Source organism: Papio anubis, chromosome 4 (genome assembly GCF_008728515.1).
Source record: "Papio anubis isolate 15944 chromosome 4, Panubis1.0, whole genome shotgun sequence".
NCBI classification, from domain to species: Eukaryota; Metazoa; Chordata; class Mammalia; order Primates; family Cercopithecidae; genus Papio; species Papio anubis.
In genome coordinates, this window is record NC_044979.1 from 141,160,110 (window position 1) to 141,186,020 (window position 25,911).

Below are 25,911 nucleotides of genomic sequence, written 5' to 3' on the forward strand. Positions count from 1 at the left end.
CAGAATAGCCCTTCCATCACGGAAGAAGTTGCTTGTTTGCAAGCAAAATCTGCTATTGTCTTACCTCCACTGCCCCCCAAAAAGTGGGAGGTCCAGGCCGGCTGTGGTGGCTCATGCCTGTAATCCCAGCATTTCAGAAGGCCAACGTGGGAGGACTTTGAGTTCAGAAGTTCATGACCAGCCTGGCCAACAGCCAGACCTTGTCTTTGCAAAAAAATACAAAAATTAGTCGGGCTTAGTGGCAGGCACTTGTGGTCCCAGCTACTGGGGAGGCTGAGGTGGGAGCGAGACTTTGTCTCAGAAAATAAAAATAAAAAAATAATAAGTAGGAGGTCCGAAGTTGAAGACTGAAATATTTGAGGGCTGAAATTAGTGTGCTAAACAATTGTTTAATATTGTTTTTTGAGGAGAGTTAGGAAAACAGCTGTAGACACTTTTTAAAAATAAGTTTTGGCTCAATTGCATATGATAAAGACCTACAGTTAAGCCTGGCCCTAACATTGGCAAAATCCTTGCGCTTTCAGGTGGCCTAAGCTTCTATCAAAGTAGTCATCACACTTTCATGATTTTTGCCTGTTTTCTCATCTGTCTCCTGAATTAGAGGTGAGGGACGGTGTCAACTTCCTCCCAATCAGGTAAATTAGATCACATTCACTCCTCTGCTTAAAATCCTTCAGGATTTTTGGAGATTTTTTCGGAATCCCAGCTATTCAGGAGGCTGAGGTGGGAGGATTGCTTCAGGCCAGGAATTCGAGACCCACTTGGGCAACATAGCGAGACCCCATCTCTAAAAAATATTTTAAAAATTAGCAGGGCATAGTGGTATGCACCCAAAGTCCCAGCTACTCGGGAAGCTAAGGCAGGAGGATGGCTTAAGCCCAGGAGTTGAAGTCTGCAGTGAGCTATGATCACGCCACTGCACTCCAAATTAGGCAACAGAGAGAGGCCCTGTCTCTATAAAACGAAGGAATAGGCTGGGCGTGGTGGCTCACACCTGTAATTCCAGCACTTTGGGAGGCTGAGGCGGGTGGATCACTTGAGGCCAGGAGTTTGAGACCAGCCTGGCCAACAAGGTGAAACGCCATCTATCCTAAAAATACAAAAATTAGCCAGGCGTGGTGGTGAGTGCCTGTAATCCCAGCTATTTGGTAGGCTGAGGCAGGAGAATGCTTGAACCCAGGAGACAGAGGTTGCAGTGAGCCAAGATGGCACCACTGCACTCCAGCCTCGGCGACGGAGCAGGACTCCTTCTCAAAAAAAAAAAAAAAAAAAAGGATATCCCTGAACTCATTTTGACCCCTCCAAGCTACTCCAGGATTTAGCCCCAAATGCATCTCCCAGGAGCTGATTCCAAGTCATCGTTACCTGCCCGGCACCCCCTGACCTCCCATAGTTAATTTCCAATGCAGGACAATGAGGATGTGTGGTAGGGATATGGACCCCAGGGCTACTGCCCTCGAATGACCAAAGAAGATTCGATCATACCACCTTGCTAGGGCCAACAGACCAACTAACACTAACTTTCTTTTTTTTTTTTTTTTTTTTTTTTTTTTGAGGCGGAGTCTTCACTCTGTCGCCCAGGCTGGAGTGCAGTGGCACCATCTCGGCTCACTGCAAGCTCCGTCTCCCGGGTTCGCGCCATTCTCCTGCCTCAGCCTCCCGAGTAGCTGGGACTACAGGCGCCCGCCACCGCGCCCGGCTAATTTTTTGTATTTTAGTAGAGACGGGGTTTCACCGTGTTAGCCAGGATGGTCTTGATCTCCTGACCTCGTGATCCGCCCGCCTCGGCCTCCCAAAGTGCAGGGATTACAGGCGTGAGCCACCGCGCCCGGCCACACTAACTTTCATCAACAAGAATTGACATCAAAGAAGTGTAAACTTTCCATTACCCAGAAAAATTCAATGAACCAAAACAGGCCACCATCCCTCCCCCACCACCTCCTCCCAGAGCCAGATGAATGAGGTCTGACTGTTCACAACATCTGATCTGTCCCCAGGTCCCAGACCCTTACCCGTGGCTGCCGTTCTAGATGTTTGGCTCCAGGCATCCCCTGTTAAGGCTGCCCTCAGTGTCTGTTCTGAGCAGTGCTCACCTCGCCAGGGGAGAGAATGTCCCCTCTGTGCTGCTGTGACCATATGAGATGGTGTCTGCAAAAGCAGTCCAAGGTCAGTACGGAGGAGGCACGGAGAAACGGCTTCCAACACTGAGTCATGTTCGAGGCTTTGGGGGAGTTATCAAAGGGAGGCCTCATCTTATTCTTTCAGCCAATCCACAAGCATCTACTTTGCACCCAACTACATGCTAAGTAGCAGGGATGAAGACATATGGCATAGGCGAGGATGCTTGGAGGAGGGTCAAAGTCACCCTGGTAAGAGGTACTTGTGGCCCCTATAGGCTAGGCTGGGAGAATTTGTGGGGGGGAAAAATGACTCTTGAGGCCGGGCACAGTGGCTCATGCCTGTAATCCCAGTACTTTGGGAGGCTGAGGCAGGAGGATCACTTGAGACTAGGAGCTCAAGACCGGCCTGGGCAACATAGTGAGACCCCATCTCTACCAAAAATCTAAAGAATTAGCTGGGCATGGTGGTGCATGCCTGTAATCCCAGCTACTTGGGAGGCTGAGGTGGGAGGATCACTTGATCCCAAGAGTTAGAGGGTGCAGTGACCTACAAGTCACAATTGTGCCACTGCACTCCAGACTGCGCAATAGGGAGAGAACCTGTCTCAAAAAAAAAAAAAAAAAAGGAGGATGACCAAGAAGACTCTTGGGATGATCAGACTTATTTGTACCATTTATACCCAGACAACTGAGTGCTGTGCTTTCCCACTTCAGTAACCGCTAGCCCCATGTGCAGTGTGGCCCATCTGAATGGAGATGAAATCGCAGTGTAAAATGCACATGAGATGGTGAACCCTTACAAAAAAAAACAAAAAAAAAGGCTAGAGTGCAGGGGCACGATCTTGGCTCACTGCAACCTCTGCCCCTCAGTTGAAGAGATTCCCGTGCCTCAGCCTCCAGAGTAGCTGGGATTACAGCACCTGCCACCACGCCTGGCTAGGTTTTATATTTTCAGTAGAGATGGGGTTTCGCCATGTTGGCCAGGCTGGTCTCGAACTCCTGGCCTCAAGAGATCCCCCCCTCGGCCTCCCACAGTGTTGAGATTATTGATGTGAGCCACTGCTCCCAGTTTATTGATCATTTTTACATTGATTATACGTTGAAATGATATTTTGAATATGTGGAGTTTTATAACAGCAGTAAAATTGATTTCACTTATTTCTTTTTTGAACTGTGACTACTCGAAAATTTAAAATTACATACATGGCTCCAATTCTGTTTCTAGCCAACAACACTAATTTTGGAAAGCCAAGTTGCACTCAGTGGTGTACACCTGTAATCCTTGCTACTCTGGAGGCCAAAGTGGGAGGATCACTTGTGGTCAGGAGTCTGAGACTAACCTGGGCAACGTAAAGAGACCCCTCTCTGAAAGAAAATGAAAGAAAAAAGAAAAGAAAAGCTAGCTTTCTGGACTGGGCACGGTGGCTCGCACCTGTAATCCCAGCACTTTGGGAGGCAGAGGCGGGTGGATCACTTGAGGCCAGGAGTTTGAGACCAGCCTGGCCAACGTGGTGAAACCCCATCTCTACTAAAAAATACAAAAATTAGCTGGGCATGGTGGTGTGCGCCTGTAATCCCAGCTACTCAGGAGGCTGAGGCAGGAGCATCGCTTGAATTCAGGAGGTGGAGGTTGCAGTGAGCCAAGATCATGCCACTGCACTCCAGCCTGGGCAACAGAGCTAGACTCCATCTCAAAAAATAAAAGAAAAAGAAAAAAATCAAAAGGAAACCTAGCCTTCTGAGAGGATTTTCTGCCCCTCCCTTATCGGATACTCCCTGGAAGAGTGAAGCTTCCCAGCTTGTTATGGGATGGAGCAGAGATGGGTACTGTGAGGGTGGTGGTGGTGATGGGGTAAGGGTAATGCCTATGGAAAATCCTGGCTGGGCGTGGTGGCTCGTGCCTGCAATCCCAGCACTTTGAGAGGCAGCAGTGGGTGGATCACCTGAGGTCTGGAGTTCGAGACCAGCTTGGCCAACATGGCAAAACCCTATCTCTACTAAAAAAAAAATAAAAAAAAAATAAAAAAATTAGGCATGATGGCGGGCGTGTGTAATCCCGGCTACTTGGGAGTCTGAGGCAGAAGAATTGCTTGAACCTAGGAGCCAGGGGTTGCAGAGAGCCAAGATCGCACCACTGCGCTCTAGCCTGGGTGACAGAGCAAGACTCCGTCTAAAAAAAAAAAAAAGAAAAAGAAAAAAAGAAAAGAAAATCCTGAGTGAAAAACAGGAAGTAGCCAAAGGGTGGCATCAGCATCAATTTCAGGGTGGCCTTGAAGGTGGCTTCCATAACACAGATAACACTGTGGCTGCTGTAAAATTCTTACTCAGTGAAATAAAGTTACACATTTTAGAAACAATACATCTTACTCTATTTGGTACATTTTAAAACGCAGGAGCAACCTGACCTTCCAATTTTGTTAAACAGTCTTAAAGATTTGCAACTTTGCAACCCTGACTATTTTCTTCTCAAGCGCTTCAAACTCCTGCTGAACAAGCCAATGTCTCCGAAGTCCTTCAGCAATTGCTATTTGACACCTAACACTGATTGAACCCTTTACTATGTCCTAAGCTCTGTTCTACATGTTAATTCCTTTTATCTTTACAATAGTCTCATTGTGTTGGGACTATGATGATGCCCATTTTAAAGAAAAAGGGGGCCTGACATGGTGGCTCATGCCTGTTGTCCCAGCTACTCCAGAGGCTGAAGCAGGAGGATCGCTTGAGCTCATGAGTTTGAGACCAGTCTGAGCAACCTAGCAAGATCCCATCTCTGTAAAAAATAATTTTTAAAAAATTAGCAGAGAGGAAAGTGACTTCTCCAGGGTCCTGTAACTCTCAGGGAGAACCCAAATTCTCCTTGTTCCTAGGTCTGGTATTTATCACCACCGTGGCAGTTGATGCCACTAGGGGGTGACATCTGTCTAGCACTTTTTTTTTTTTTTTTTTTTTTTTTGAGAAGGAGTCTCGTTCTGTCACCCAGGCTGGAGTGCAGTGGTGCAATCTCGGCTCACTGCAAGCTCCGCCTCCCGTGTTCACGCCATTCTCCTCCCTCAGCCTCCCGAGTAGCTGGGACTACAGGCGCCCGCCACCACACCCGGCTAATTTTTTTAGTTTTTGTTTTTAGTAGGGGCGGGGGGTTTCACCGTGTTAGCCAGGATGGTCTCGATCTCCTGACCTGGTGATCTGCCACCTTAACTCAAAGTGCTGGGATTGAGCATGAGCCACCACACCATTTCCTGCCTTTTTTTTTTTTTTTTTGAGATGGAATCTTGCTCTGTCATCAAACTGGAGTGCAGTGGCACAATCTTATTTCTGAAACTCCACCTCCCAGTTCAGCGATTCTCAGCCTCAGCCTTCCAAGTAGCTGGGATTACAGGTGCCTGCCACCGTGTCTGGCTAATTTTTGTATTTTTAGTAGAGATGGGGTTTCACCATCTTGGTCAGGCTGGTCTCAACTCCTGACCTCATGATCCACCCGCCTCGGCCTCCCAAAGTGCTGGGATTATAGGTGTGAGTCACCGTGCCCGGCCCTGTCTAGCCCTTTTAACTTTTCACTCAAATCTATTCTCCCTCCATTCCCTGAACATGGCAGTGGGGCTGGTGGGGCCCATTCTTAGGGAAACTCACAGCTATCCCAGAGCCAGGGGCCCTTTAGACAAGTAGTCCCCAACCTTTTTGGCACCAAAGACAATGTTTCCATGAATGAGGGGTTGGAGGGATGATTTCGGGGCGATTCAAGTGCATTACTTTTATTGTATACTTTATTTCTATTATGATTACATACTCACCGTCATGTAAAATCAGTAGGAGCCTGAGCTTGTTTTCCTGCAACTAGACGGTCCCGTCTGGAGATGATGGGAGACAGTGACAGATCATCAGGTATTAGATTATCATAAGGAGCACACAACCTTGATCCCTCACTTGAGCATTTCACAGTAGGGTTTGCACTCCTTTGAGAATCTAATGCCCTGCTGATCTGCCAGGAGGTGGAGCTCAGTGTGGCTCACAGGCCCTGCTCACCTCCTGCTGTGCAGCCAGTTCCTAACAGGCCATGGACTGGTACTGGCGACCAGGGGCTTGGAGACCCCTGCCTTAGATGCCTTGATGTCAGTGCACCGGGTGGTGCAGTGATGGTCCATCAGTGCCCCACAAGCCAGAGAGGAGGTCAAAGGCCCTCACTGTGTGGGAGGATCCCTCGCCCAGGTTTGTAGCAAAGCAGAAGCATAGCTGGAACCAGAACCCACCGGGCTTCCAGCCTTTAAGGCCAGCCAGGCCCCTTCAGCTTCTAGCAGAGCCCAGCCCTGCTTCTCTAAGGCAAATGGCAGTAACCGTGTAGGCCGGTCACCCCTCACCACAGTTGCCTGACTCCCACAAGGCCCTCAGTGACAAAGAAGTGGCCCTGGGCCCAGATATGAGCAGGAGCCCCATCTCACAGCAGCTGTGAGAGGGTAAACAGGGGATGACATCAAGCCCAGCGCAGGGGCCAGGCACTCAGGCCCCTCTTTCAAGAAGGAGCAAGAGACTGGGCACAGTGGCTTACACCTGTAATTCCAGCATTTTGGGAGGCTGAGGCGAGACGATCGCTTGAGGCCAGGAGTTGGAGACCAACCTGGCCAACATGGTGAAACCCCGTCTCTACTAAAAACACAAAAATTAGCCAGGCCTGGTGGCGGGCACCTGTAATCCCAGCTTACTCAGGAGGCTGAGACATGAAAATCGCTTGAACCCGGGAGGCGGAAGTTACAGTGAGCCGAGATAGCGCCACCCTGGGACAGAGCAAGACTGTCTCAAGATTTAAAAAAAAAAAAAGAAAAGAAAAAAAAGAAAAAGAAAAAGAAAAGAAAAGAAGCAGCAGCAGCAACACCAAGGGGAATTTCGAGGTCTTTCACCCTTTCCAGGCCTTTCGCCCAGCGCCTGGCACACCTTAGCACTCAACAGTTCTTGAATGAGGAGCAGCATCTCGGAGCCACGAACATGCAGAGAGAAGGCACCTGGAGGAGAGCCCCAAGGGACCTGCAGGCGACTTGCAGCGCAGCTCACACCCCTGGGGACGCTGAGTCAGTGGGCGGTATCGGACATGGAGGGGCTCGGGGGAAGGGAAAAATGCAGGTGCAGGGGGTGTGGACTCGGGTAGTGGAGGGGAAGGATGCAGCCGGGGGTGGATTTGGGTTGGAGGGTGGCGGTGCAGGGAGGAGCCAGGGCGCAGGAAGGGAGCTCAGGAACCCCTAGAGGGGAGGCAAACTGGGAGGGGCGATCGTGGACTCCTGGAGGGCAGGGGGCGCGGCCGTGGGGAGAGACGCGGGGAGGGAGGACGCGGCGGTGGAGAGGGACGCGGGAGCAAGGGGCTGCAGGAGGAGGAGGAGGGCGCGCGGCGAGGCTGACGTGGGCCGGGGTCGCGCAGCGGGCTGTGGGCGGCGGCAGCGCGCAGCGACAGAGCGTCCCCCGGCGAGGACGAGCGAGCACGGCGCCCGCACCTCCCCGCACCGCCCGCGCTGCGCGCCACGAGGAGCGGCCGCCGCCGTTCTCCAGCTCGAGCTGCATTCCCTCCGCGTCCGCCCCACGTTTCTCCCGGTCCGGGCCCCGCCATGGCCCGGGCAGTGTGGTCGCGCCTCGGCCGCATCCTATGGCTCTCCTGCCTCCTGCCCTGGGCCCCGGCAGGGGTGGCCGCAGGTAAGGCGCTGGGCAGCCCGCCCGGGGCCTGGAACCGTCTCCGCGGGCGGGTGGGCCCGGGATCCGGGATTGCGGAGGTGGCACCGTGCGCCCTGAGCGCATCTCCCTCCTCTGCTGAGGCCGCTGCAGCGCCCTCTCCCCTCTCCTTTCACCCTTTTCTCCCAAAGTCGTCTGGGCACTGCAGGGGGCTCCCCGCACCCCCTGGATTCCTGCTTCCACCCCCCCCCCCCCCCCGGCAGGCTGGCCCTGCCCTGGAAACCGCGCGGGGGTGGCCGGCGCATCCGTCGATGTCTGGGGACCATGCACCCCCTAAGGGAGGGGAGGATGAGGCAGGGAGGTGGGGATGCGCCAGGGTCCATCATGGCACCACAATCCCCCAGGCCTCCAGGGAGCACAGGATGGGCAATGTTTTTGCCTTAAAATGTCGCCTCATCTGGAGGGGTTTTTCACCCCGTTAGTGCTGGCTTTGGGGAGATGCGATTTTGGAGCCCAGGAGGCCAGGCTGCCATTTCGTCTCTGGTGGTGATATCCAAAATGGACCCGGAGCTGACAGGTTGCTGGGGTGTGTGTGTGGGCGGGGTGTGTATGGGGGGGCAGGGTCGTGTGTCTACTGCCCCCACTTCCTCACCGCCAGAAGGCCAGCACCCACCTCTCTGCTACATTTTAGGAACCATCAAAGGACCCAGATTGAAGACTTGTCGAGGGACAGGTGGGACGTGGGCAGCTAAGGGGGTTGAATACCATCCAACGCTTTTCATCCCCCTCCCCCCTCATAAAAGAGTAGTAGAGAGAGAGAGCAAGGGATCTAATGAAAATTTGTGAAAGAAAAACCACGAGGTAAAAGAAAACCTGCAACTCAGGGATGAATTAGATGAATTTTATGGGCATTGCGTTTGGACAAGATCACCTATTTCCTCCTGGAAATACAGAAAAGGGATCTCTTGTCCATCAGGTTTATTTGTGTCCAGAGATTTTCAATGTGTCCTCAATTGCAAAAGAAAAAGAACAAAAGAAAATAACAAAAGTGAATTATTTGGAAATCATGTGTGATTCCCATTCTAGCCAATTGCACCCTCGATGTGGTCAAAATCACAGTGGCTGGGAGTGGAGTTGGGAAATATATCTTCTCCCTCACCTGTGGGGTAGACTTTTCTACCCTTCCCCTTTCTGGAGTCTGCATGAATCAGGGATTTGTAAATCAGAAGTCCATGTACTGGACTATTAATTAATTCCGGCTTGTGTTACCCAGACTTTAGAGTGTTTTGGGTAGTCTGCATATTCTGTGTGAAAGGACTGAGGTAGCCATTTTCTAGAATGTTCAGGGCCACACATGCTGTGTTGTTGGAAAAGGTAGGTGTTTCTTCCATGAGCCAAGCTTCGGGGTGGTTGCCCCATCTCTTTTTGCTTTACCTCTTCAGCTCTGGGTGACTTGGGGGGCCCGTGGAGTCCCCTAAACCTCTGCCTTGGCTGCTCCATACCCCAAGGTCATGTCACCTGGACTCCCAAACATGGAAAGATGAATTTTTTGTTTGTTTGAGATGGAGTCTTGCTCTGTCACCCAGGCTGGAGTGCTGTGGCACAATCTTGGCTCACTGCAACCTCCACCTTCTGGGTTCGAGCAATTCTCCTGCCTCACCCTCCCAAGTAGCTGGGATTACGGGCGCCTGCCACCACACCTGTCTAATTTTTGTATTTTTAGTAGAGGTGGGGTTTCGCCATGTTGGCCAGGCTGGTCTCAAACCTCTGACCTCAGGTGATCCACCCGCCTCAGCCTCCCAAAATGCTGGGATGACAGGCATGAGCCACCGCGCCGGCCTGGAAAGATGAATTTGATGGGTAGAGCAGCAGGCCCTGTGATTGGTTCCTTCGGCCACATTTGGCAAAGGCTTCCTGGTCCATTTCCACCCTGGATGTCCTGGCAATCCCTGAGACCCCTGAGGAACAGGGGTAGCATCACCCAGGGGCTGTGACAAAACTGATTTTGAAAAAATAGACTGAGAAAAAAGTGTCCTTGGAGCCGGCAGGTGGTGGTGGAGCGGGGTGGCGGGCTCCCATGAGCTGGGCCAGTGTCTGCAGCAACGTCTGCAGCAGACACAGCCCCTCCCTGCCCCCCCAATCCCCCCTCCCAGTCCCAGCCGGCTGCCCTCCTGATCCATTCCCCTGGCAACCGATCTGCGTGATGACATGCGCCTGTCTCACTGCAGATGCTGTTTGGCCATTAGCATGCAGCCGAATGTCCCTGCCACCTGCCAGCCTCGCTCAGGCCCACGCTCCTGGGCTGGGGTGGTGGGTAGGGGATGGGAAGGAGAGGAGGGTGCCAGGAGTTAGGGGGATAAGGGAGGAGGTGGTCTCTCATCCATGCACCTCTCTGTCCACAGCCTGGTCAAATGCTGCCTCCCAGTCAAAGGGGAGGGAGAGCAGAGCCTAACCAGGGTGGTACAGACTGGTTGGGTGGTCTCAGGCAGCAGCAGTAGCCCACACGGGCTTCAAGTCCCTCAATGTGATATACACACTGTATTTGCGTGAAAAAGCTCCCACAACAGCACCTGGAATTCCCTCTTTGGGGTTAAGACACTGCAGGTCCCCTTTTCAATGCCAGCATTCTCTCAGAAGTGACCAGCTCTCAGCATCTTGACTTAAATGACTTGATTTTTATTTATTTATTTTTTTTAGACAGGGTCTCTCACTTCGTTGCCCAGGCTGAAGTGCAGGGGGTGCCATCATAGCTCACTGCAACCTGAAACTCCTGGGCTCAAGAGATCCTCCTGCCTCAGCCTTCCAAGTAGCTGGGGCAACAGGTGCACGCTACCATGCCCGGCTAATTTTTTAAATTATTTTTTGTAGAGACTGGGTATCACTGTGTTGCTCAGGCTGATCTCAAACTCCTGGGCTCAAGTGACCCTCTGGCCTCAAAGAGCTGGGATTACAGGTGTGAGCTGGCTAGGCCCGGCCTCAAATGCCTTTATAATTTAAGAAATTGCCCTGAAAGAAAGGGAAATGTGTAATGTGGGCCAAAGCAGTGAAGGCGTGATGTGGTCCTGAGGAAAGCTGGAGCCGGAGTCCCCCATGGGGACAGGTGATGTTGCTTCGAAATGAATGAGATGCAGCTGAAAAAAATAATCTCAGAGTTGCCTGAGCACTGGAGGGGGCGCCCCTTGCACCCTCGATTCCTGCTTCTACTTCCCGGGCTAGCCCTGCCCTGGAAACTGTGCGAGGGTGGCCCGCGCATCCGTCAGATCTCTGGGGACCATGCACCTGCTAAGGGAGGGGAGGACGAGGCAGGGAGGTGGGGATGTATCAGGATCAGTCATCGAGCCACAACCCCCAGCCCCCAGGGAGCACAGGATAGGAAGCCTTTTTACTTTAAAATGCCACCTCATCTAGAGGGGTTTTCCACCCTGTTGATACTGGCTTTGGGGAGATGTGATTTTATTTGATTTATTATTTATTTATTTGAGATGAAGTTTCGCTCTTTTTGGCCAGGCTAGAGTGTGGTGGCACAATCTCGGCTCATAGCAACTGCCATCTCCTGGGTTCAAGTGATTCTCCCGCCTCAGCCTCCCAAGTAGCTGGGATTATAGGCGCCCGCCACCACGCCTGGCTAATTTTGTATTTTTAGTAGAGACGGGGTTTCACCATGTTGGCCAGGCTGGTCTCGAACTCCTGACCTCAGGTGATCTGCCCACCTCGGCCTTCCAAAGTGCTGGGATTATAGGCATGAGCCACCGTGCCTGACCGAGATGCAATTTTAGAGCCCGGGAGACCAGAGTGCTATTTCTTCTGGAAGTGATTTCCTAAAATGGACCCGGAGCTGACAGGTTCCTGAGGAGACTTGCGGGGGGACCTTGTGCCCACCCGGTCGTGCATCTACTTTCCCCACATCCCCGTTGCCAGAAGGCCAGCACCCACCTTTCGGTCACATTTTGGGAACTGTAAAAGGACCCAGATTGGAGACTTGTCGAGGGACAGGTGGGATGTGGGCAGCTAAGGGGGTTGAATATTATCCAACAGTTTTCATCCCCCTCCCCCTTCATAATAGCGTGGCAGAGAGAGGGTAAGGGTTCTAATGAAAATTTGTGAAAGAAAAACAACAAGGTAAAATAGTTGAAATAGTTGAAAACCACAAGGTAAAATAATTGGCCTTTTTAAAAAAAATTTTTTGAGACAGAGTTTCACTCTTGTCACCCAGGCTGGAGTGCAGTGGCACGATCTTCACTCACTGCAACCTCTGCCTTCTCGGTTCAAGCGATTCTCCTCCCTCAGTCTCCCGAGTAGCTGGGATTACAGGCGCATGCCACCACGCCTGGCTAATTTTGTATTTTTAGCAGAAACAGGGGTTTCTCCATGTTGGTCAGGCTGGTCACCAACTCCCCACCTCAGGTGATCCACCCACCTCGGCCTTCCAAAGTGCTGGAATTACAGGTGTGAGCCACTGTGCCTGGCCAGCCTTTCCTGTTGAAAGCCCAGCAGGTCTCCTGTGAGGTCCCTTGGGGGAGGGGCATGTTCTGCATTTCTGGGTCCTCCCAACACAGTAGGGATGGGGTCCACGGAAGGGACTCAGTCAGTGCTGCCCGGGTGAACAGTCTCCCAGGGCCGGGCCAGGTGGGCTGGTCCCTCTGCTGCACCTGCTCTCCAGGTGCCTCTTGGCAACAGCAGTACCAAACACCTGCTATGTGCCAAGCGTTGTGCTGGTCACAGGGACGATGGCGATGACCCCTGCTCTAAAGGATTTTGAAGCGTAGTAGGAGAGGTAAAGAAACCTTCGTTCCCACGTGGAGTTGTGACAACAGTGGACTCAGGCTGTTGGGAGAGAGCTGAGGGGGTGAGAGGTACAGGGAAGTGTTTTTATCGTTTGTTTTCTTTTGTTTTTGAGACGGAGTCTCACTCTGTCGCCCAGGCTGGAGTGCAGTGGCTCGATCTTGGCTCATTGCAATCTCTGCCTCTGGGTTCCAGCGATTCCCTTGCCTCAGCCTCCTGAGTAGATGGGATTACAGTCATGCACCACCACGCCCCGCTAATTTTTTGTATTTTTAGTGGAGACAGGGTTTCACCATGTTGGCCAGGCTGGTCTTGAACTCCTGAGTTCAAGTAATCACCTTACCTCAGCCTCCCAAAGTGCTGGGATTATAGGTGTGAGCCATGGTGCCTGGCCGACAGCTGGATCCTTTAACCCTGACAGAGAGGGAGGAGTGAGGAGAGGAGGAATCCAGAGGCATAAGACCAGCACTGTCCAGTAGATCTTGGGCAATGTGGTTGAGCTTGCTGGCTCATGCCTGTAATCCCAGCACTTTGGGAGGCCAAGGCAGAAGGAGTGGTTGAAGCCAGGAGTTCGAGACCAGCCTGGGCAACATAGTGAGATCCCGTCTCTACAAAAAAAAAAAAGAAAAAAGAAAAAAAAGAAAAAATCAGCCAGGCGTGGTGACTTGGACCTACAAGTCCCAGCTACTCGGGAGGCTGAGGTGGGAGGATCACTTGAGCCCAGGAGTTTGAGGCTGCAGTGAGCTATGATCATGCCACTGCACCCCAGCCTGGATGACAGAGGGAGACCTTGTCTCAAAACAAAACCACAAGGATTCTGGGGAACGGTAGAAATGCTCTCTGTGTGGCCTGCCCAGAAGAGTAGCCACTAACCAAGGCCCTGCCTGGCTGGCATGAAAAGAAAATATAATTTGGGCAACCTGGGCAACATAGACCCCCATCTCTACAAAAAATAAAATAAAAAATTAGCCGGGTGTGGTGGTGTGTGCCTGCGGTTTCAGCTATTTGGGAGGCTGAGGCAGGAGGATCACTTGATTCTGGAAGGTGGAGGCTGCAGTGAACTGTGATGATTGTATTCCAGGCTGGGTGACAGAGTGAGATCCAGAGAAAGGAAGGAAAAGAGAGAGAGAGAGGAGGAAGAAAGGAAGAAAAGAAAGAAAGAAAAGGAAGGAAGGAAGAAAAAAGAAAGAAGGAAAGAAAGAGAGAGAGAGAGAGGGAAGGAAGGAAAGAAAGAAAAACAGAAAGAAAGGAAAGAAGGAAGAAAAGAAAGGAGGGAGACAGGGAGGGAGGAAGGAAAGGAAGGGAATGAGAGGAGGGAGGGAGGGAAGGAAGGAAGGGAGGAAGGAAAGAAAGGAAAGAAAGAAAAACAGAGAGGAAGGAAGGAAGAAAAGAAAGGGAGAGAGGGAGGGAGGGATGAAGGAGGGAGGGAGGGAGGGAGAGAGGAGGGAGGGAGGGAAGGAAGGAAGGAGGGAAGGAATGAAGGGGAAATAACATTGAAAAGACTGTTATCTGGAGTCAGTGGGACCCAGGTTTGAACCTCAGTTTGATGTTGAATTGGCTGAGTGACCCTTGGGCAAGTCACTTGAGCTGCCTGAGCCTCAGTTTCTCCACCTGGGAAATAGAATAGTTGATGCCAGCCCAGAGGTGGCTGTGGGGCTCCTTGCCACATACCCTCCTGAAACACAGTCTTTGTTTCTGGGCTCCTAGGCCTGTATGAACTCAATCTCACCACCGATAGCCCTGCCACCACGGGAGCGGAGGTGACCATCTCGGCCAGCCTGGTGGCCAAGGACAACAGCAGCCTGGCCCTGTCCGCCGACGCCCACCTCTACCGCTTCTACTGGATCCACACCCCGCTGGTGCTCACTGGCAAGACGGAGAAGGGTCTCAGCTCCACCATCCATGTGGTCGGCCACGTGCCCGGGGAATTCCCGGTCTCTGTCTGGGTCACTGCCGCTGACTGCTGGATGTGCCAGCCCGTGGCCAGGGGCTTCGTGGTTCTCCCCATCACAGGTGAGGGTTGCTCCTGTTTGTTAGTTTGCCTTCAAACCCTTGGTGCAGAGAAAAACATCCAGCTTCGCTAGGAATCAGATCAATGCAGATTAGGCCCATGGGTTCCTTCCTTCCCTGGGTCAGCCGAGTTAGAAAGGATCTGAAAATTGCAGTGATTCCCCCCAGTAGGTATTGTGCTAAAATGGACGCCTCTTGCTGCTGGGGGTATACATTAATACAATCCTGTGGAGAGCAGCTGGTCAATAGGTACTGATGGTTAGAAATTATTGTAGTCTTGGCTGGGCGCAGTGGCTCCCAGCACTTCGGGAGGTCGAGGCAGGTGGATCGCCTGAGATCAGGAGTTTGAGACCATCCTGGCCAGCATGACGAAACCCCGTCTCTACTAAAAATACAAAAATTAGTGGGGCATGGTGATGGGCACCTATAATCCCAGCTATATAGGAGGCTGAAGCAGAATTGCTTGAACCTGAGGGGCAGAGGTTGCAGTGAGCCAAGAACGTGCCACTGCACTCCAGCCTGGGGGACAGAGTGAGACTGAGTCTTAAAAAAAAAAAAAAAGAAATTATTGTAGCCTTGCGGTCATTCACTGGTTCTTTCTCCCCTCTTTCTCACCTTTCTTTTCTGTCTGTCTCTGTCTCTCTCTGTCCTTCTCTCTGTTCTCTCTCTCTATCTCTGCCTCTGTCTCTCTGTCTCTTCTCTCTCTCTGTTTTCCCTGTCTCTCTCTTTCTGTTCTGTCTTTGTCTCTCTCTGTCTCTCTTTCTGTCTCTGTCTCTTTGTCTCTGTCTGTCTCTTTATCTTTGTCTCTATGTTTCTTTGTCTCTCTCTCTCTCTCACATTCCAAGAGAAGATGCCCCTTTGGACTTTACAGTCTAATAATGAATTTATCTTCAGGAAATAAACCTGCATTTGGGTCATGCCCTATGCATGAAAATGTTCATTGCAGTAGCGTTTATAATAGCAAAAGAAGAGATAAACAAGCTAAGTGAGCAACCGTGAGGATACTGGCTAAATATAATGAAATCATTTATACCACTATTAACAGTGACCCTTACAATGAGTTTGTAATGCCATGGGTAAACACACATGCATGTAAAATTACATATTAAAAAAGCAAAGCACAGAATTGTCTAACTAACCCAATAATCTGTATTTAATATATGTGTATATTAAACACACGAGCAAATACTTTGTCACACTTCAAAATGGCAACAGTGGTAGAGTTGAATGGTAGTTAGCTTCTTATTTTATGTTTGAACATTTTCCAAATGAGCTCTATTGAACATGCCTCCCTTTCCACTTTTACTAATTTTAATTATTATTATTATTATTTTTGAGACAGTCTCCCTCTGTTGCCCAGGCTGGAGTGGTGGCGTGATCTTGGCTCACTGCAACCTCCACCTCCCCGTTCAAACAATTCTCATGCCTCGGCCTCCGGAGTAGCTGGGACTACAGGTGCTGGCCATCATGCCCAGCTAATTTTTGTATTTTTAGTAGAGACAGGGTTTTGCCATGTTGGCCAGGCTGGTCTCGAACTCCTGGCCTCAAGTGATCTGCTCACCTCGGTCTCCCAAAGTGCTGGAATTACAGGTGTGAGCCACCGTGCCTCACCAGTTTTTTTTTCTTTTTAGAGAAGTAGACACAGGACAGTGGTCCCAGCATGTGGAGCTGTGATCAGTGGAACTGCTAATTTTTCCTTTTTTGAGACGGAGTCTTGCTCTGTCACCCAAGCTGGAGTGCAGTGGTGTGATCTCGGCTCACTGCAAGCTCTGCCTCCCAGGTTCACGCCATTCTCCTGCCTCAGCCTCTCAAGTAGCTGGGACTGCAGGCGCCCACCACCATGCCCGGCTAATTTTGTTTTTGTATTTTAGTAGAGATGGGGTTTCACCGTGTTAGGATGGTCTTGATCTCCTGACCTCATGATCCGCCCACCTCCCAAAGTGCTGGGATTACAGGCGTGAGCCACTGTGCCCGGCCATTGGAACTGCTAATTTTTCTAGGGTCACCTGACATTCTGAAATATTTCCCAAAAGTTCCTTTCAAAGCTTATGCATTTCCTTCTTTTTTCTTTTTTTTTTTTCCTGAGACGGAGTCTTGCTCTGTCACCCAGGCTGGAGTGCAGTGGCGCGATCTTGGCTCACTGCAAGCTCCGCCTCCTGGGTTCAAGCGATTCTCCTCCCTCAGCCTCCCAAGTAGCTGTGACTACAGGTGTGTGCCACCACACCCAGCTAATTTTTGTATTTTTAGTAGTGACGGGGTTTCACCATCTTGGCCAGGCTGGTCTTGAATTCCCCACCTTGTGATCCACCTGCCTTGACCTCCCAAAGTGCTGGGATTACAGGCGTGAGCCACGGTGCCTGCCCATGCATTTCCTTCTGACCTTGGCCATCTTTTGTGCCAGAAAGTTCAGGGTCCTGGTGAGAGGGGACAGGAGAGAAAACAGTGAATGTGACAAAGTCCTCTGGTGTTCAGCAGTGTTCATGCAGCAGGGGGAGGGTGTGGAGGCCTCTGTGTTCAGGGGTCTTTGGGGAAGGGTGGGGTCCCCTCTCCCTGCCTAGCTCTGAGAGCCAGAAGGTCCGGCCAGGGAAGCGGTGGCTTTGACAGCTGCCCACGAGGTCTCTATCTGGTTCTCTGATCCCTGAATCTCCAAGACTCATCCTCCCGTGTCTCTCTCTCTCTCTCAGAGTTCCTCGTTGGGGACCTCGTTGTCACCCAGAACACCTCCTTGCCCTGGCCCAGCTCCTATCTCACTAAGACAGTCCTGAAAGTCTCCTTCCTTCTCCACGACCCGAGCAACTTCCTCAAGACCGCCGTGTTTCTCTACAGCTGGGACTTTGGGGACGGGTAGGTCCCTACCCCTCTGCAGGCCCTACAGCTGTCACTGGTGCTCACCGTCTCATGCACTGTGCAGGGTACTCTGAATCTCCCCACTTTTATTTATTTATTTATTTTTTTGAGATGCAGTCTTGCTCTGTCATCTAGGCTGGAGTGCAGTAGTGCCATCTTGGCTCACTGCAACCACTGCCTCCTGGGTTCAAGTGATTCTCCTGCCTCAGTCTCCCCAGTAGCTGGAAATACAGGCTTGCACCACCACACCTGGCTAATTTTTTTTTTTTTAAGTAGAGATGGGGTTTTACCATGTTGGCCAGGCTAGTCTCGAACTCCTGGCCTCAAGTGATCTGCCTGTCTTGGCCTCATGCTGGGATTACAGGTGTGAGCCACAATGCCCAGCTTATTTATTTATTATTTATTATTATTTATTATTATTATTATTATTATTATTTTAGTAGAGATGGGGCTTCACCATGTCGGCCAAACTGGTCTTGAACTTCTGACCTCAAGTGATCCTCCCACCTCAGCCTCCCAAAGTGCTGGGATTACAGGTGTGAGCCACTGGACCCCCCTGAAGCTCTTCACCTTTCCCTGCTCACTCTGTCTCCCTTCAAACATCTTTCAAGCACCTCCTTTCTGCCACGCTTGGGGATCCTGGGGAACACCGGTGAATCAGTCACTAGCCCTGCCTTTGTGGTGTCTTCACCTGATAAAGGAGGCCATTGGTGCCCAAAACAGCCATTTAAGGAAGGTCAAGGTGCATAGGACTTTTTCCCATTTGACTTTGAAGGGTACCCAGCCAGCCGTTGCTAGATACGAGGTAGAACCCGGGTGCTCTAGCTTCATTTCTCTTTATTCCTCCCTTTTAACTTTTTGTCTTTTTTCCCCTTTTTTGTGGAGGAGAACAGGGTCTTGCTATGTTGCCCAGGCTGGTCTTGAACTCCTGGGCTCAAGTGATCCTCCCACCTCTGCCTTCCTAAGTGCTAGGATTACAGGTGGGAGCCACAGTGCTTGTCCCTACTCCCTCCCTTCCCTCCCTTCCCTCCCCCCGTCCTTCCTTCCTTTCCTTCCTTCCTTCCTCCCAAAGTGTTGGGATTACAGGGGAGAGCCACTGTGCCCAGCAAAACTCAGAATGTGGATTTCTAACTCTTGATGACAAAAGCAACCTGTGGTCAAACACTCAGGCTAGAGTACAGTGGTGTGATTATAGATCACTGCCACCTTGACCTCCCAGCCTCAAGCAATCATCCCACCTCTGCCTCCTGAGTGGCTGGGATTACAGGCATGCACCACTACGCCCTGCTAATTTTAAAACTTTTTGTAGAGACAGGGTCTTACTATGTTGCACAGGCTGGTCTTGAACTCCTGGGCTCAAGAGATCCTCCCATCTCAGCTTCCCAAGGCATTGGGATTACAGGTGTGAGCCACTGTGCTTGGTTTCCCTCCCCCGCTTTTTTAGAGACAGGGTCTTGCTTTGTCACTGAGGCTAGAGTGCAGTGGCACAAACCTGACTCACTGCTGCCTCAATCTCTTGTGCTCAAGGAATCCTCTCGCCTTGACCTCTTGAGTAGCTGGGACCGCAGGCGTGTACCACCACACATGACTTTTTTTTTTAATGTTTTTTGGAGATGAGGTCTCGCTATGTTGCCCAGGCTGATCTTGAACTCCTGGTTTCGAGCCATCCTCCCACCTCAGCCTCCCAAAGCACTGACATGATAGATGGGGGCCACTGTGCCCGGCCAGATCATCTCTTTAGATGCCAAAAAAGTGTTAGTTTGAACAGAAATGAACATTAAATGTAATATCAATAAACTAGAAAAAGAAGTTGCTGGAACTAACAACTAACATTATACTGAGTAGAGAACTTAGAATATGTTTTTGTTTATGACCGGGCGCAGTGGCTCACTTCTATAATCCCAGCACTTTGGGAGGCTAAGGTGAACAGATCACTTGAGGTCAGGAGTTCAAAACCAGCCTGGCCAACATGGCAAAATCCCGTCTCTACTGAAAAAAAAAAAAAAAAAAAAGCTGGGCATGGTGGCGCGTGCGTGTAGTCCCAGCTACTCAGGATGCTGAGGCAGGAGAATTGTTTGAACCAGGGAGGAGAAGGTTGCAGTGAGCCGAGATCATGCCACTGCCCTTCAGCCTAGGTGACAGAGCAAGGCTCTGTCTCGGAAAAAAAAAAAAAAGACGTGTTTTTGTTTTTATTTTTGAAACGGAGTCTCACTCTGTTGCCCACGCTGGAGTGCAGTGGCGTGATCACGGCTCACTGCAACCTCTGCCTCCTGACCTTGAGATCCTCCCACCTCAGCCTCTTGAGTAGCTGAGACCACAGGCCTGTAACATTACGGCTGGCTAATTTTTGTATTTTTTGTAGAGACGGGGTTTTGCCAAGTTGCCCAGGCTGGTCTCGAACTTCTGGGCTCAAGCAGTCCTCCCACCTTGCCTTCCCACAGTGTTGGTATTACAGGGGGTGAGCCAGCGTGCCTGGCAAAACGTGGAATGTGGATTCTCTAATTCTTGGTGACGAAAGTGACCTGTGGTCAAATACCTTTGGGGAATCATTGCATTGAGATGCTGGGGGAACCTGGCTCTAGATGCGGGAATAAAACAAGGGTGCTCCTTATCAGGGTCCATCAATATTATTCTGAAAGTTCTAACTTACTCAGTAAAGTTAAGAAAATAAGTGCAGGCCTATGGTGGCTCACACCTGTCATTCCAGTGCTTTGAGAGGCCAAGACGGTGGGGGAAAACTTGAGCCCAGGAATTTGAGACTAGTGTGGGTAACATAGGGAGACCTCGTCTCTACAAAAAATACAAAAATTAGCCAGGGATGGTGGCACGTGCCTGTAGTCCCAGCTACTCGGGTGGCTGAGGTGGGAGGACTGCTTGAGCCTAGGAGTTCAGAGACTGCAGTGATCTGATTGCACCACAGCACTCCAGCCAGGGCAACAGAGCAGAACCTTATCTCTAAAAAGGAAAAAAAAAAAAGAGAGAGAGAGAGAGAGAGAAAGTACTGTATAAATATTGGAAAGCAGACAATTTGCAGAAAAGATCATTTACTTGAAAAATCTGGATGGCAGCTTTGTCCAGCAGAACCCTCGGCTTAGCACAGTGGCTCATGCCTGTAATCCCAGCACTTCGAGAGGTTGAGGTCAGAGGATCACTTGAACACAGGAGTTCAAGACCAGCCTGGGCAACATAGTGAGACCTTGTCTCTACAAAAAATCATATATTAGCCGGGCACAGTGGTATGCGCCTGTGATCCCTGCTACTTGGGAGGCTGACATGGGCAGATTGCTCAAGCCCAGGAATTCAAGGCTGCAGTGAGCCATGATTGTACAACTGGGTGACAGAGTGAGACCCTGTCTCAAAAACCAAAAACAACAAAAACAAAAAATTTTTGACAAACAATTCTTCTGTCTTTACCACATGGGGCTGTTGAGCCCTTGAACTTTGGCTAATGTGAGAAATTTGTAATTCTCCTGAATTTTAGGCCCTCTCTGGCCTCGGTTTCCTCGTCTGGGAAATGGGTCAGCTGACCTGGAGCCCTGTGATGATGGGTGTGCTCACTGGTAGCTGGGAGTATCACTGCACAGCCTCCCCTGACTCTGGCAATCCCATGAATCACTTCTGAGTTACAGGAAGGAGAAGTAACCATCTGCTGTCTTCCTCCTCTCTCCTCCCTGTCTCCTAACAGGACCCAGATGGTGACTGAAGACTCCGTGGTCTATTATAACTATTCCATCATCGGGACCTTCACCGTGAAGCTCAAAGTGGTGGCAGAGTGGGAAGAGGTGAAGCCGGATGCCACGAAGGGTGTGATGCAGAAGACCGGGGACTTCTCCGCCTCGCTGAAGCTGCAGGGTGGGTGTCCAGGCAGGCTGATGCGGTCTGGGCGTTCCAGAGTGGGGTCAGCATATGCACAGATCACAGTGGCTCCGGGCTGGACCCACATCCTGTCTCCTGGAGCCCCACAGACCTCTGAGGAGTGTCTATCATTACCCCTGTTTCAGACAGGGCGCTGCAGGCCGTGGATGGGATCATGTGGCTGTGCAGTGGCTGAGCGGCCCTCGTGCCCAGGGCCGCCTGAGCCTGAGCCTGAGCACCCAGAGCCTGAGCCGGTGATCAGCTGTCTACTGTGAACTGGCCAGTCCATGCCATTCCCTGTTCCCTGGCCCCATTGGCCTCCCACCGAGGCTCACCCCAGGGTGGGACGGTCTCCATCTCTCCCTGGCTTTGGCAAGATGGAGCCCTTGGGCAGCTGCAGAAGATGTCTTGGTTCTTGCTGATGGGATGGTGCTGCCCTGTATGACACGGACGATGACTTGGCATTGGGTGGGACAGTCATGTGTTTGCCTGCCTTTTCCAAATTCCTCCCTCTGAGCCTGCTCCAGCACCTGCTGCTGACAGGGAAGGGCAGGACCCAGAGGAACCCCGCACAGAACTGTGACCTGCTCTTAGGAGAGGGCAGAGGGGAGGACAGGGTGGCGGTCACACCACCCTGTGCCCTGGGAGCCTTGACAGCAATCCTTAGCCACCAGGTCTAATGGGGTTCTCTCGGCCTTACAGAAACCCTTCGAGGCATCCAAGTCTTGGGGCCTACCCTAATTCAGACCTTCCAAAAGATGACCGTGACCTTGAACTTCCTGGGCAGGTAAGTGAACTCCAGAGTGCACTGTGGGCGCCCCATGGGCTCTGCACATCCAGTTTCATGGTGACCCCAAGTGTGTTTCACTCTGTGACGGTCCCCACGTCTGGGACCTCGTGGAAGGGCAGTGCCACTCTGTCCTGAGGCTGGGCCATGGGGAAAGCATGGGCTCAGCTCCAGTCTTTATTTTATTTTTATTTTTAATTTTTTTTTGAGACACAGTCTCCCACTCTGTTGCCAGGCTGGAGTGCAGTGGCGCAATCTTGGCTCACTGCAACCTCTGCCTCCCTGGTTCAAGTGATTCTCCTGCCTGCCTCAGCCTCCCGACTAGCTGGGATTACAGGCACACTCCATGATGCCCAGCTAATTTTTGTATTTTTAGTAGAGATGGGGTTTCACCATGTTGCCCAGGCTGGTCTCCAACTCCTGACCTCGAGTAATCCACCCGCCTTGGCCTCCTAAAGTGCTGAGATTATAGGCATAAGCCACTGCATCCGGCCTTTAATTTGTATTTTTTAGAGACAGAGTTTCGCCCTGTCACTCAGGTTGGAGTGCAGTGGCACCGTCACAGCTCACTGCAGCCTTGACCTCCCAGGCTTAAATGATTCTCCTGCCTCAGCCTCCTGGGTGGCTGAAACTATAGGTGGGCACAACCATGCCTGGCCAATTTTTAATTTTTGTAGAGCTGGGGTCTCCCTAAGTTGCCCAGGCTGGTCTCAGTCTCCCGAGCTCAAGCGATCCTCCCAGCTTGGCCTCCCAAAGTGCTGGGATTGCAGGCATGAGCCGCCACACCTAGCCCTCAGCTCAATTCTTGAGGTCCCAGGGAGGGAGGACCTGCCTTTTGGGGCTGTATTCACCATGGGCGTGGAGACAAAGGTTGGGAGGGAACCCTCCTGTTGAAAAGCCCTCTGTATAAAACGTGGCCTATTTTCCAGCCCCCAGGCCTTTGTCCTGTGGTTCTTTCAGGGTTCTCTTCTCTCCCATTACATGTCCAGATGTTTCTTATTCTTCTAAGCCCCTTGGAATGCCTGACTTCAAAAGCCTTTTCTGAGGCCGAGCGCTGTGACTCATGCCTGTAATCCCAGCTACTTGAGAGGCTGAGGCAGGGGAATTGCTTGAACCTGGGAGATGGAGGTTGCAGTGAGCTGAGATCCTGCCATTGCACGCCAGCCTGGGCAACAGAGCGAGACTATGTCCAAAAAAAAAAACCCCAAACCTGTTCTGCCCTCCAGCCTGCACGGGGGAGCTTGCACCAGCCAGCAGAAGTTGGTTGAGCATCTGCTTTGGACCAGGTGCTTTTCTGGAAGCTTCTAGACCAGAGTAGACAAGACAGAGCCACTGCTTCCAAGGGTTCTGTGTGCAGGGTGGGGCACCCCACATGACACAGAAGCAGATCATCCCAGGGGACTCTCATCAGCCAGTCTACTCAAGGCAGCCTGGCCCAGGCTCCTGGCAAGCACAGCACCAGGCTGTTCAGTAAGTGAGGAGACACAGATGCCGAGTACATTCTGTCCATGAGGGTGCCCCTCCCTGGGGCCACTGGGATGGATAGAGCAGCAGACATCAGTGGTCAGGGCCCAGGCCTTAAAGGACTCTTTTTTTTTTTTTTTCCAGACAGAATCTCGCTTTGTTGCCCAGGCTGGAGTGCAGTGGCACAATCTCAGCTCACTGCAACCTCCGCCTCCTGAGTAGATGGGATTACAGGTGCATGCCACCATGCCGGGCTAAGTTTTTGTATTTTTTGTAAAGACAGGGTTTCATCATGTTGGCCAGGTTGCTTTCAAACTCCTGACCTCAAGTGATCCGCTCACCTCGGCCTCCCGAAGTACTGGGAGCAGGCGTGAGCAACTGTACCTGGCCAGCCCTTGAAGGACTCTTGTCCCCACATGGAGACACATGAGAGGGATGCTAGGCCAGACAGAGAGTGAGCAATGGAGGCCAGGGGAAGAGGAAAATGAGCTATGAATAATTTAGGGGTTGGAGGTAGTTTTCACGGGGCGTTGGAGGCAGGAGCTCAGCATGGGGAGAATGGGAAGCCCCGTGGGTTTAGCAGCCCTGACCTTTGAGGTGGCATGAGTGCGTGGCTTTTCCTGCGGACCTGGGGTTGTATGGAATTGGAATGTTCATTTCACATTCCTTGGATGGACCTGCATTTTCCAGCTTCTGAGCCTATGCATGTGGAATGTGGATAACTTGGAATGTCCTTATCCTTTCTCATGCATCAAAGGTTCATTTATCCTTTCAGATCTGCTCAACTGCCAGCTCCTCCAGGAAGCCTTCTCTGGCTACCTCATTAAGAATGCTCTCATGGTCAGGGACGGTAGCTCATGTCTGCAATCCCAGCACTTTCAGAGGCTGAGGTGGGTGGATCACTTGAGGTCAGGAGTTCAAGATTAGCCTGGCCAACATGGTGAAACCCCATCTCTACCAAAAAAATACAAACATTAGCCAGACGTGGTGGCGCATGCCTGTAGTCCCAGCTACTTGGGAGGCTGAGGTGCAAGAATCACTTGAACTCAGGAGGCAAAGGTTGCAGTGAACCGAGATCGTACCACTGTACTCCAGCCTGGGTGACAGAGTGAGACTCTGTCAAAAACAAAACAAAACAAAACACAAAAATGAAAACAAAACAAACAAAAAAAACAACCCTCTCATGCTGGTTGCAGTGGCTCACACCTGTAATCTCAGCACTTTGAGAGGCCAAGGCAGGAGAATACTTGAGGCTAGGAGTTGGAGACCACCCTGGGCAATATAGTCCCATCTCTATAAAAAAATAAAAAAATTGGCCAGGCATGATGGCTCACGCCTGTAATCCCAGCACTTTGGGAGGCTGAGGCGGGCAGATCACCCGAGGTCAGGAGTTTGAGACCAGCCTGGCCAACATGGTGAAACCCCGTCTCTACTAAAAATACAAAAATTAGCCAGGCATGGTTGTGCGCGCCTGTAGTCCCAGTTACTTGGCAAGCTGAGGCTTGAACCCAGGAGGTGAAGGTTGCAGTGAGCCAAGATCGCGACATTGCACTCCAGACTGGGCAACAGAGCGATACTCCATCTCTAAATAAATAAATGAACTAATAAAATAAAATAAAAAATTTAGTTGGGCATGGTGGCTGGTGCCTGTAGCCCCAGCTACTCGGGAGGCTGAGGCAGGAAGATCGCTTGAGCTCAGGAGTTGGAGGCTGCACCGAGCTATGATTGAGCCACGGCACTTCAGCCTGGGTGACAGAGTGAGTCCCTGTCTCATAGAAAACAAAAACCAAAAAATGGGACGTGCCTATTATTCCCCTGGGCTTCTGTGGTACGCCATGTGTGCAGTTGGACCCCTCATCCTGCCTCCAGTGAGCAGTCTGTGTGTATCTCTGCCTTATTCACTTGGAATTCCCTTGGGGGTCCGGGACCATCTCTTTTGCACCATAGTGTCCCCTGGTCTGGAATGCATGAAGCTGAGTCCAGGACAGCTTGATGTCCTGTCCTGGAAAGGACACTGAAGTTCCTGGCCACCTGGCCTGTCTTGGACTTGGTCTGTGCTGACACGCTTTACTGAGCCTTTTTTTAAAAACCGCCCGCATTTTCCTGCAGCCCTCCTCTGACCGTGTGCTGGCGTCTCAAGCCTGAGTGCCTCCCGCTGGAGGAAGGGGAGTGCCACCCTGTGTCCGTGGCCAGCACAGCGTACAACCTGACCCACACCTTCAGGGACCCTGGGGACTACTGTTTCAGCATTCGGGCCGAGAATGTCATCAGCAAGACGCATCAGTACCACAGGATCCAGGTGTGGCCCTCCAGTAAGTGACACCTCGCCTTCTGCTCCAGTGCCACATGGGCAGCACAAGCCTGTCCACCCTGCCACCACCACCAATACGCTCCTACCAA

At 51.4% G+C, this 25,911-nt stretch overlaps 1 protein-coding gene across 5 annotated transcripts in view; it reads left to right on the forward strand.

Annotated features, from left to right (window-relative positions):
* The first annotated feature begins 2,126 nt into the window (after positions 1-2,126).
* TMEM130 (transmembrane protein 130) overlaps positions 2,127-25,911 on the forward strand; it is a 28,267-nt gene continuing 4,482 nt past the window's right edge. For 2 of the 5 annotated variants that reach the window (XM_009202604.2, XM_009202606.2), the window contains exons 1-6: positions 6,767-7,177; positions 14,256-14,561; positions 17,243-17,402; positions 21,091-21,257; positions 21,963-22,047; positions 25,621-25,823. In XM_009202604.2, coding sequence (XP_009200868.2) covers positions 7,066-7,177; positions 14,256-14,561; positions 17,243-17,402; positions 21,091-21,257; positions 21,963-22,047; positions 25,621-25,823 — 1,033 coding nt within the window. In that variant the 5' untranslated portion in view covers positions 6,767-7,065. Of the gene's footprint in view, positions 2,167-6,766; positions 7,178-7,393; positions 7,791-14,255; positions 14,562-17,242; positions 17,403-21,090; positions 21,258-21,962; positions 22,048-25,620; positions 25,824-25,911 lie in introns of those variants that run through there. The other 3 variants (XM_009202605.2, XM_003895727.4, XM_021935672.2) reach the window with 2 other exon arrangements.